Source organism: Taudactylus pleione, unplaced genomic scaffold (genome assembly GCF_031769625.1).
Source record: "Taudactylus pleione unplaced genomic scaffold, aTauple2 ptg001123l, whole genome shotgun sequence".
Taxonomy (NCBI): Eukaryota; Metazoa; Chordata; class Amphibia; order Anura; family Myobatrachidae; genus Taudactylus; species Taudactylus pleione.
The window spans coordinates 6,565,710-6,579,078 of record NW_028285524.1 but is presented as its reverse complement, the minus strand read 5'-3'; the positions used below and the strand labels follow the sequence as shown (position 1 = coordinate 6,579,078).

The following is a 13,369-nucleotide window of genomic DNA, read 5'->3' as shown; positions in this document are numbered from 1 at the left end:
GCAGATGACGTTACTCTGTCTGCTGGGCTCTGGAGTGTCAGGGACATATTTACTAAAGTGTGGGTTTACAAAAGTGGAGATGTTGCCTATGGCAGCCAATCAGGTACTAGCTATCATATTCTAGAAGGTACTAGATAAATGATAAGCATAATATGATTGGTTGCTATGGGCAACATTTCCACTTTTGTAAACCCACACTTTAGTAGATATACCCCTCAGTATCTAATCAGCTGAGGGATAACATCAATATGTAGTCCAATTTTGGGTTTGGTCATTAATTGGTCCAAATCACATATCCTTCCTCTAAGAAGTGGTCACTCAGTAGATGATTCATCAAAATGCTTGCCCTTACAGTGGACAAACCATTTTAACTATCTGGATTACTTGCAACATGTTGGATTATGTTAAAATGAATGTTCAACCTCAATTGAAGTGTCTTCTGTTAAAATCATTGAGTAGACGGATAGGCAGATACCCAGTGAGAGGCTTCGACCAAAGAGGTGTCAGACAGCTCAAATTCAGAACAATTATTCTTCCTTAACCAAATAAATGACTATCGATCCATAGCTGGGATGCTAAGTATCCATAGCTGTGGTTCTCTGCTATTTGGTAGCACTGTTATGATATTATTCTAATATTTGATTTATTTTTAGATCACTTTTTCTCCAATTTGACTTGAAAGTATTAATATAAATGATGATGTCGCTGTAATTGTTTATGTCATTAGATCAGCAGATATCACATATTTTGCATTGCGTGTTTATTCTATCATAAAGTTACACATTTAACATAAATGTAGGTATTCCCTGTGGACTAATGTCTCTCTTTCTTCTCTGTCTTGGCACCCTACAGGGAAGATTTACATAAAGTAGATGTAATGAGCTATTGCCAGCAGAATGTGAGCCAGTGCCTGCTCTCACAGGGCCCAAGGAGTCGGGATTATGCTTTGCTATGGCAGGTGCTGTTGCAGATGTGTCGGCAGAATGGGGTACGTGGAACACAACACTACAAATCTGCCTCACATTATCACTGAAAGAATGTCACTTTGCAACATCCATGGAGTGCTGTTTCAACATTCATTTATAGTGTAGTCCATCATATATTATGTAAATATGGTTTTCCTTAATTAACATTATGCAGATTCCTTTTATGCGTGTGGTTTTCGGCCAAGAGTTCTGGCTTGTAGTAATTAATTGCTCTGTTTGCATTATGGAGTCGAAGAGATTGGGAGAATTAAACCAACTTTTGTTTTTTTTTAGTTAATTTTAAAAGGATCTGGCGGCTTGTTGATTGTCAGCACCTGTCCCAAGGCATTTTATTTTAAGAGTTTATAATCTCACAGTGAAACCGAAGTTCCATTATGTTACATTTTACTGTAATGCAAATCATATGGAATGGCATCATGTGTTTCAAGGAAAAGAAAGGCTATAACTACTTGGTTTAAGTTGGGTGAATATATTAGCAATTCAATGAACCTCAAAATAGTGTTATGGTTTTTTGGTGCTTCGCCAACACAGCATTTAGGGCCAGCAGAGGACGCATTTGCTATAGCAGCTGCTAATATTGGAGCAGTGGCAATAGCACTAATATGGTAATGCAGCAGCCTCCTGCATGCACTACTGATCCGATTTGCATTCTAGAATGCAACATTGAATCATCTGCAATCCCATCAGCCGGTTAAGTGACCCATGAGGTCATGCAAGCTGGCCGCCACAGATGCACAAAAGAGGCCAAGAAATCTCCTTCAGCCAACGGGTATCCTGGCCTTGTCGCTCCCACCCAACAGTGGCGACACGCCTCCATTTTGGAAAACGGAGGACGTCGCCGCTCCTTTCCTGCCCAGAAACAGCAGCAGACTGTCAATCACTGACAGTCTGCTGCTGAACTGCATGCAAGACCGCAGACCCGTACTGCACATGCACAGTACGGGTCAGGTGCATGCGCAGATTCCCGAAAATCGTGAATCTGCGTGAACCTTGTCACTGCGTCTATAGCTGAGTCACCCCCTTAGTCCACTGATAGGAGATCCAACAATGACAGCGTAGCTGGGCCAGGAGTATAATTGCAGGTAATCGTGGAGATTCCATAGAGTACAACAACTCTTATTTTCTTAATATAGAACACTAGGTTATAGTTGTGGTTAGTCTTTGATGTGCTGTTTCTCATAACCAGTGGCTAGTGACCTTAGCAAAAGTGAAATAATCTGTATTATTCTTTTCTATGATGGGTGGTCTCTGTGTTTTATCCAGCATATTGTTGGGACAGATGTGGCAGAATTATTGCTCCAAGATTGTAAGCGGCAAAAATACCAGAAAGAGCAGCAGTACAGTGACCTCAACTATCTAAGCAAGGAGCCACATCTCATACCTGATGGTGCACAAGTGGATCTTCTGACCGGGGAGTCTCAGTTCACATCGGACACCACTGCCCAGGCCATGGAAAAATTCACTAAGTTATTGTTCTTTGGTCGAAAAAAAGCAAGTTGTGCACCTTACCATATAGACCGTATCTCCAATGCTTGTGTGCTGGGTCACTTCGCTAAACCTCTATCTTTTTTACTTTGAGAAGAATCTGCTTTGATAACTCATTCACTAAACTTTTCCTGCTGCTGTCTGTATATTTTTTCACTTTGCTGTATCACTTTAATTATTATTCTTTCTCCTGATCCACTGCAAGTGGGCGTATGACTGTAAGAAGATCATTATGTTTCAGAGATCTTATCTCCTCTTCTGCATCTTTTTTTAAATTTAATTTTTTGTAATGTATATATTTCACTTACCACAGAGCAGTCAATGATCTAGATAACCGAATTCTAACCTCTCTCTTTATCGCTATGGATGAGTATTTGAAAACATCTTTCTTCTACAGTATATTTTTGTCCGTATGACAAAAAGGTAATTTGTGAACTGTGAAATAAATGGTTGTGTAATATATTTGTAATTGGATAAATTTACCTCATTATGTGCTTAGGGCCTGGTTCAGAGATGGCCGCAATGGCGATTTTTACGCAGATTGAGCTTTTGTTTGCCATTGCGCATGCATGTGTCGGCCGCACTGCGCACACGCAGCGACTGTTTTGTGATTACGCAAACACAGAGGATCCATTCACAAAGTGAGTGACCGGAAGTCACCGATTGGGGGAGGTAACAGGGCGTAGCCAGGCAAACGCTGGCGTGTTTGACCATTTAAACACCTTTTTATGAGCATGCCTATATTAGACAATGCGATCTCCTGTGCAGCATGATAGCTCTTTGCTTGTCAGAAGAGCTGCAGTATTTACTGCTGGTCAGCCATGGTGCATATTTAGCATGGCTGCCTGATGTACATCGATAATACTGATGTTTTCGCTGTTGTACGATGTCTGATGGATATGAGAAGGTAGCAGTGGGCGTCCCTATGCTCGGCTGTGCTTTGGAAGGCATTAGCATATTTTAGTAACTGCGATCCGTGAAAGTATGAAGTTGCGTTTGCATTAGCATAAATCTCTAAATCAGGCTCTTAGCACATAACGAAGAGCCCGCCTACTGGACATGCCACCATAAAAACATTCTGCACAATCCTTTGGAGGTTTAAAGGTCCAGGAGCAAATCTGCAAGGCGCAAAAAGGAAAAAGCTTCACTTTAAAGACCTGCTACTATTACTTCGGGACTATTTTCTTTAGATTTTATGTTTTTCTTATTAAAAAAATGTTTGATATAGGCTCATTTACTGTATGTCTTAAATGAGAGTGAAGGGGCATTTTGACATCATCTTATTTTTGTGTGTTGAATGTTAATATTACAGTCATGTATATTATTATTAGTATCTAATGTGAACTATGATCTTTGGGTCCATACTCAACAGGGAATGCCCCCTAAATCTTAATTTTGCACATGAGTGTGTAACTAGATCATTTATACACCTTGGGGTATATTTACTAAAGGTTAATTTAATCGATTTTGATGAGCTGGAAATGTTCCTTGCTTGGTGCATACTAGGGGGTATATTTACTAAAGGTCGATTTTAATCTATTTAAAATCAATCAAATTCGATCAAAATTAATCAACATCAAAGTTTTGTTTCTGGGGTTAAATCACACATTTACTAATACTTGAAAAACTAAATAAAAATAGTCTATTAGTAAATGTGTGATTTAGTTTGAGAAACACATCGATGATGGACTTTGATCGATTTTTAATCGATTAAAATGGACCTTTAGTAAATATACTCTCTAGTATGCACTAGGCAAGGAACATTTCCAGCTCATTTGTAAGAAGATGAAAATGCAGCCGTTTGTGCAGGCAAATCCATGTGCTTCTCTGTAAACATGGGTACAATGCCACAAACAAAAATACAGTAGGCGTATTGTATGACTAGTTACAAAATGCCATTTGTACTACCAAATACTAAAGTATCTGTCTACTATCTGCCAGATGAAATGAAACCTGTAAGGTGACCATTGAAATGATGCATTTCCATTACGTGTGTAATATACCCATGACTTGAACACATGAACATTACTGAATAAGTAACTAACACCTTGGTGGTTACTGAGAATCAAATGATGTTTTCGTAGAAGCAGCTGAGATGTTTATATCTCCAATAACTGTGCACTTGTTCTTATAGTCACATTATTAGCATACAAATGATTACATTTCAGTCTGGTTTCAGTCAAAATTGAGATGTAAATTCTTGTTGTCTATTCCATCAGAATTGTGAGGTGGGACAATCCAGAGATAGAAGCTTTAGTCTGACTCCTCATAGCTCTACATGCCTGTTAGAAAAAGTAACCCTTGATTGTTATGCCAGGAAGGTCGTGAAGGATTTTCCGTTATGTATGGTGTTGTTATTTTGTTAGGCTAGATTATTATTTAAAATTAATATTTTCACCCAACTTTTGTAGAAACGAAGTGTTAGGGCCATGCATCATTCCTGTAACACAGGAGATATCACTGATATCTCCTGGTTACAAATCTGCCCCAATAATTTCCATAGTCCCCATACTAATGTATATTATATGATTCAAGTTCCGATAATGCTTCTTTTTCGGAACTTGAAAGAAAAACTGTAAGCCATCCTCAGATGTCATACGGCACCCGAATATCTTCACAAGCTGCCATTTACATGACATACAGTATATACAGTGCAGGGCTTGTAAACACAACAGTAAAGCAGAGAAGGCACCTGGGGTAAAAAGTCTAAATATATATACACAAATCCATCCTCTGTAAAATGTCCCACCAGGGGCTCGAACGCAGATGAGACCAGCACACTTTCTCCAAGTGACCATCAATATAATCTCCAAGGTAATCATGTTATAGCAACACAATCGTTAGCAGCATGTCAGTTTTTCTTCAGCATATCATACATTAGATCACAAGTATGTGGAAGCATTCCTAGGGTCAAGCATCACTCCCAGTACATAATCCCAACAGCTGTTTCGGAGTCTACCGGCTGACATCAGCCGGAAGTGACGCCGGCCGAACGTCATCAGCGTCCACGTAGCCAAGCAACCGCACCACACGCCCGATGCCCGGATCATGACACGGCATCACCATAGTGACAAGCATATATACCAATGTAAACATAAATCCTCTAATAGTATACAATATAGGTGCAGTGGAGTATGTGTAGAGGGTGCCATTATATATGTATATATATATATATATATATATATATATATAGTAATTAATCACATAGTCCAAAATGATCTAGAAACAGTACACATTAAGGCGCTGCACAAAAATATATAACAGCATTAGTCATACTTAATTGGTCCCCATATCGGTTAAAGGCCACCATGGCGACTAAATACTGACACAGCAAATTGTAAATACATAAAAATACATTATACAAACAATATAAAAAATTTGTACATATATGGAGCCAAATATTGCAAGCAATAAATCACATCAGTATACTACATATTAATTTATATATACAACAATATAAGGACAGGATCTATGCACACAAACACAGTGTCAACTCACTACAAATAAGATGAGAATAACAACTCCTCATTTAGACCATCAGATGCCATAGCTTTAAGTTGGTAAATCCACTGACATTCATGTTTTTGAGTAGCATCTTATTTCTATCACCATACCATTGTGGGTGAGGTATATGATCCAATGGCATCAATAAAAAATCCTTAATAGTATGTCCATGTTGGGCAAAATGCCTAGCAACCGGTGGGATACTTGCCTCCACTAATATGGCTGCTTTTTTAATTGAAGAGCGATGCATTTCTATTCTTTCTTTCACTATGTCAATGGTCTTGCCCACATACAGCTTTTTGCATGAGCATACAATCTCATAAGACACAAATTTGATCTCACATGTCATCCTATGCTGTTATTTCACACCCTGTGTAGTGTGCACAAAAACATCTCCAGTTTGCATAAATCTGCAATTGATACAACCTCCACACCTAAAGGCACCAGCTTGTAGACTCAACCAGTTCATATATGAGACCACTCTCGGACTACTGTAAGTATATGTGACTCTCTCCTTCCAATTCCTGCTACGTCAATAGCAGAACAATGGAGTACGTTCACAGAATTTGCTCATTTTGGGATAAGTCTGTATGATATGTCAGTATTTTAGAATAGCCTTTCTAACCACCCCTGACATGATGGAGAAAGTGCTGGCAAACACCAGTCATTCAGCATCCTCACTACGATTACGTGGTGTCAGCAATTCTTTAGATCATATTTAATACAGCGTTCAATTGCCTCGCGAACCTCGTTAGGATCATAACCTTGATCGATGACATTTTGACCCATCTGTTCAAGAGCCTCTGCTAATTTCTCTGACTCAGATGTGATTCGTGCCACTCTAATTAATTGAGAAAAAGGCAGCCCTTTCTTCAATGGCCTAGGATGGAAGCTTGTGACCAAAAGCAATGTATTCTTGTCTGCGGGCTTCTTGAAAATCTCCGTGGTGAACTTTTCACCATTGATGCCTACTAGAACATCCAAAAATTCAATAAAGTTGGCACTGTGTTTAGATGTAAATCTAATAGACTCCGGCTTAACATTGAGCTTTTCAACAAAATCCAGGAGGGCCAACTCACCACCAGTCCATAGCATGAATAAATCATCAATAAATCGTACATAAAAAACAATAATCTTAAAAAAATCAGGAACCGCAATAATATGTATTTTTTCAAAATCATAAATAAACAAATTAGCATAAAATGGGGCCATTTTAGACCCCATCGCCATGCCAATTAGTTGTAAATAAAAAGAATTATCAAACAAAAAATTATTTTTGTGTAAAATAATGTCAATCAAAAATTCAGCTGGTGGACCTGCCTACTGTGGACTGGTGTCAATGGCCCTCCTGACCGACTGTATTCCTTCATCATGTCTGATTGGTGTATAAACTGGTGACATCTCATGTCACCAGTGTACATCTCACAGGTGGTGGACCAAACTCGGCCAATTTATTCAAAGGGGTGAATTTACTCATTTTCAATTTTGATTTTAGTGTGATTTAACATTCAATTTTCATTCAATATTGCATTTGGAGATTTACTAAACTTAAAATGGAATGTAAAATTGAACATAAAACTGATTTTCACTTAAATCCCACTCAAAATCGAACATTTGTACTTTTACATAGACCAACACACAAATCCCTTATTTACTATTATTCGGTTTAAAATTGAACACAAAATCGAACTTCAAATTGAACTTCAAATCCCCAATAGAATAGACCTGCTTTATGCTTTCAATTTTAGCATGAGCAGGTTGGATTGACACAGATACATGCATACATCAGTGAGATGCATGCATGTATCTTACTGTAAAAAGCTTAGAAAGAGTTAAAGTTGTAAAAAAATTATGTGGGGTCTCCCTCTAAAACAGAACCAGCCCTGGACTTTTCATAGCCAGTCCTGGTTGTGTAAGTACAAGGAAAAATTGCATAGAGTTCCCCTGTACTTAGCACAGCCAGCACTGGGCTCTGATCTGGTCCTGGTTCTGGAATTACAGGGGGACAAATGCGTAGGGTTCCCCTGTAATTTTCACAACCAACACCGGACCCTTTCTTTAATGCCACAGCTAGGGGAGCTCTTTCACCGGGCTCCCCTGCTGAAGCATCAACCCTGACTGCTAGTCAGCCCAGGCCAGGGATCCCTGGGGAGTTGGGAACTCCCCCAATAAAGGGGTTGCCCCTCTCCAGGGCACCCCTGGCCTAGGCTGATAGCCCAGGGCTATGCCCGCCACCCCTGGGCAGTGGGTAGCTGGTTGATAGTGTAAGTGTAGTGTAAAAAAAGATAAGTGTATAATTGTCTTTACAGTAGAACTGCAGGTCCCAGCAAGCCTCCCCCGCATGCTGGTACTTGGAGAACCACAAGTACCAGCATGAGGGCATTAAGGACCCGCTGGTACCTGTAGTTCACCAGTTCACCTGTACAGAAATGTTTAAATAAACACAATATAGACCATGATAGTAAAGTTTTAATACATACATACACACACACTCACACATACTCACCTACATTACCTGGACTGGTCCACTTCTCTCTGTTGGCATCCATGCTCTTCGTAAATTTAAAAAACGAGGAAAGCATGAATCAGTTCTATTCAGTCGGGGCTTTAAAGTTCGTTTGGAAGTGGGTTTTGCTGTTCGATTTGTACATGAACATGCAAAGACGAACAGCAAATCACTGTTCAAAATTGACCAAAATCTAATTTGATTTGACAATCGAACTAAAAATCTAATTTTAGTAAATGCGGGATTGTACGTTCGATTTGATTCGACTAAATCGCACATCAAATCTAAATTAAAATCGAATTTTGGTAAATATACCCCCAAAAATCAGATGTATCTTTGATGTAATATAGAGTTTTCTGGACTATGGGCTGTAAATGATAATCAACATATTGTGATAGCAGTTGGCAAAGCAACCTCATAGAGGAGATAATTGGTCTCCCAGGTGGCTGAATCAACCGCTTATGGTTCTTAGGCAAAATATACAGAAGCGGGATCCTGGTGTAATCCTGGGTAAGAAAATAGGCTGTTCGTTCATCCAACCAACCATTCCATAATCCTAACTGAATAATCGAGTCTATTTCCCTTTTATAATTCTCAGTGGGATCAAATTTAAGTTTCTTATAACAGTTTGCATCAGATAACTGCCTCAATATGTCACTGACATAATCTGATCTGTTTAACACAACAATGCCTCCACCTTTATCGGCGGGGCAGATGACTATAGTCTTGTTTTCATGCAGAGGCTTTATATAATAGCTGCGATTTCATTGCTAGTTAAATTAGAATGATGGACCATAGCCTTACGTAAAACAGGTATTGTATCCTTTTTAGCCAAACACATAAATGTTTCTATGGATACATTGGAGGGTGGATCAAATGTGCTAGTCACCTTAAATGGAGTTTTATCCTGTATACTACACCCCTTTCTTACTAAAGAAATCCTTCAAGCGTAGCTGTCTGTAAAATTTATATAACTCTATTTCAAAGTCAAATACTTTTTGCTTATGTGTTTGTACAAACGATAAACCTCTAGACAAAACACTAGATTTAGATTCAGTGACAGAATGGTTAGATAGATTAAAGACATCTATTTCCGAGCTCCCTTGGCACTCCTCAGTTTTGGATTACCCCTCTCCTGCAGGGTTTTTTTGGTCTTTGTCCACAACTCTGCTGCGGGTTTGTGCTTTTTCGCCTAAAAAAGATCCCTTATGACTTGATTGGTCTGAGTCACTTTGAGAAGTATGCGACTCCATATCTGTAAATTTCCTCTCTGACCTCTTCCGTAAGCCCTGTCCTGCTCTTTAAGGGCGTCTAGTTGATTGTACCATTAGCCAGGGGTAAACTCTAAATTCTCTATAATCCTCTTTAATCTTTCTGTACTTAGTATTTTTAAAGGCTAAAAAATCACTTTTAAAGATTGAGATCAATTCCTCCAATTTGGTAAGCCAATCCGTACCACTATCTGATTTAAGAGATTCAAGCCCACCTGTCTTGCAGACATCAATTTCCTTTTTAACACTTTCTATATTGGAGTTAACCTACTGGATCACTAACAACATGAGGGCAAAACTACACTGATTGAGAATTAAACACCATTGCCTGCAGAACTCCTTGCTGTTCTGCTCAATGTGGGCTGATTTCTAATGCGAAAGCCTCTGGGGATGAACCCATCTTTGTGGTATTGGGACAACGTCAAACCATGCAGTTCAAGTTCCACCAGTCTCTTCCGCAATTTAATCAAATCAGCATGGCTAATTGTTCAGTGTTAGCAAACAATATCCTAGACACATCCATATCCTGAATAAAGAAAAAGGAGTGTGAGCAGTAGGTCAGGAATAGTAAATAAGCAGAAGTTGATTTATTAACAATCAATATATTAAATAAATCTATAACAAATCTCAAATACAAAAATACTTTCCAAATTGGTACAATGTAAAAATGGTAGATGATTACTCAGTCCACATGAAATATAGTCTTCTATAAATGACTGTATTGCACAATATATTAATAGTATTAACTCCTGAATGAGTCAAGATGTAACAAAATCAATGGGCAATAAAGAGAATGTATCGGATGTAGCCTTTATACTGGCACTAAGGGCAGTTACAGAAGCTGTGGTCACCAAGCCGTTTGCAGGGATTAATGTCCCGAACATACAACCAATGGCAGCGTGCAGCATCTAGCACATTCGGACACCACAGTTCAGGCACGCAAAATTACCGCAGCTGTAGGCAGTGCTGCGCATGCACTGGTTTTACGAATGTAACAGAGCATGCGCAGCACAGATTCCAGCTGCGGTAAGGTAGTGTAGATAGGAAAAACAATCTATTTCCCGAAAAGCTGTCATCACAAAAATAACAGCTTTTGGAATAGTTATGGAGAGGAGGAATGATGAATTCCTCCGGTAATTAGGTAGAACTCCATGCGAGTTCTAAACCTAATTACCTCCAGAGAATTTTAAGTTATAATGAATAGGCCCCTATGTGTTTAGCTTGAATCGGGACATAATACAATTTAGTTTACAAAGAGTGTGGTAAGAGCTACTTCCAATACATTGTTTATTGCCCATTGATTTTGTTACATTTTGACTCATTCAGGAATTAATTATATTAATAAATGGTGCAATAGAGTAATTTCATAGAAGACTATGGCCCTGATTCAGAGCTGGACGCTCTGACCAGAGCGCTCGCTATGAATCAGGGCCCTCCTCCATTAACATGGAGCGTCCTCCTGGACGCTCGTATAGCTGTGGGTCACCACCCACAGCATATACAAGCGTCCAAAAAGATGGTCACGATGGTCTTGACCATCGCGACCATCGGACTTGCGAGGGAATCCCTGCGGTCGGGTCTCCCAGCCACAAGCCCTGGAGTGATTTTGGCTCTATCAGAGCCAAAATCACTCCCACTGACATCACTAGTGATGTCAGTGGGGCCGGCTTCAGACGGTAGGCATTCCCATGGGATTGCCTCCGTCTGGCAGGCACGCCCCCGGCACGCCCACCAAAGGGGGCGTGCTGTCAATCAACATCAACAGCATGCCCCCTTTGGTGCGAGACTCCGAGCGATGGAAAGCCCATCGCTCGCCAGATCTCGCGCATGCGCACTACGGTGCTCCCTCTGTCGTGCGCATGCGCAGTGGGGAACATCGACCCACTTGCGAGCATACTGCCGCTCGCGAGTGGGTCTGAATGACCCTCAATATTTCATGTGGACTGAGTAATTATCTACTGTTTTTACTTTGTACCAATTTGGAAAGCATTTTTGTATTTGAGATTTGTTATAGATTTATTTAATATATTGATTGTTAATAAATCAACTTCTGCTTATCTACAGTTCCTGACCTAGTGCTCACACTCCTTTTTCTTTATTCAGTATCATTGTGGGTAGCAGAACCCATTTGTGTGAACTGCTGGCCAGTACAGGGTACTTAGGGGTTAATCCACAGCGCACCATTGTGTTTGGAATTCGTACATCCTTATCATGAAACCTTTTAGTAACAGTGATATCTCCGATATCAAACCCCATAACAGACAAAACACAATATGAAAGCAGAATCCACAATAACAAAATAATCCAAACTAAAACAAAAACAAAAGATTTCACAGACAGCTGCGCTTGAAGGATTTCTTTAGTAAGAAGGGGGGCAGTATGCAGGATAAAACTCCATTTAAGGTGCCTAGCAAATTTGATCCACCCTCCACCAACGCATCCATAGAAACATGTATGCATTTCGTTAAAAAGGATACAATATATTTTTTACGTAAGGCTATGGTCCATCATTCTAATTTAACTAGCAAAGAAATCACAACTACAAAGTCTCTACATGACAAAGATCATATAGTCATCCGCCCCGCCGATAAAGGTGGGGGCATTGTTGTGTTAAACAGATCAGATTATATCAATGAAGTATTGAGGCAGCTATCTGACGTGAACTGTTGTAAGAAACTTAAATTTTATCCCACTGAGAGGTAAAAAATGGAAATAGACTTGATTATTCAAGCTACTGTAGGATTTTCGAATGGTTGGTTGGATGAACGAAAAGGCCATTTTCTTACCCAGGATTACACCAGGGTCACGCTTTTGTATATTTTGCCTAAGATACATAAGCGGTTGATCCAGCCACCTGGGAGACCAATTATCTCCTCTATGAGGTCGCTGGGCCAACCACTTTCACAATATGTTGATTATCATTTACAGGCTATAGTCCAGAAAATTCCATATCACGGCAAAGATACATTTGATTTTTTTAATAAATTGGCCGAGTTTGGTCTACCACCTGTGGGATGTATACTGGTGACACTAGATGTCATCAGTTTCTACACCAATATCAGACATGATGAAGGAATACAGTCAGTTAGGAGGGCATTGACACCAGACCACGGTATGCGGGTCCACCAGTTGAATTTTTGTTACTTTTGATTGACATTATTTTACACAAAAAATATTTTTGTTTGATAATATTTTTATTTACAAGTAATTGGCACAGCGATGGGGTCTAATATGGCCCCATCTTATACTAATTTGTTTATGTATGAGTTTGAAAAAATACATATTATGGCGGTTCCTGATTTTTCTAAGTTTATTGGTTTTTATGTATGATTTATTGATTTATTCATGTTGTGGACTGGTGGTGAGTTAGTCCACCTGGAATATGTTTAAAGGCTCAATGTTAAACCAGAGTTAAACCTCTGTGTATAAAATACAAGCACAGTGACTTTGTGGGCTATAGCCCTCTGTGTATACAAGCACCATGACTCGTGGTGTCTGTGCCACTGCGCCACTGCTCTGTCGCTTAGTAACCAGTCATCTCACTGCAACCTTTGGCCAATAATGGTGAAAACAATATTATAAGCTGTGAGGTGGTCTAAATTGACTGTTAATGACTG

General features: G+C 39.5%; 1 protein-coding gene across 1 annotated transcript in view; it reads left to right on the top strand.

The window, feature by feature from the left end:
- SEC16B (SEC16 homolog B, endoplasmic reticulum export factor) overlaps positions 1-13,369 on the top strand; it is a 222,747-nt gene that overhangs the window by 49,458 nt on the left and 159,920 nt on the right. The window contains exons 9-10 of the mRNA XM_088461883.1: positions 853-988; positions 2,250-2,477. Coding sequence (XP_088318009.1) covers positions 853-988; positions 2,250-2,477 — 364 coding nt within the window. The remainder of the gene's footprint in view (positions 1-852; positions 989-2,249; positions 2,478-13,369) is intronic.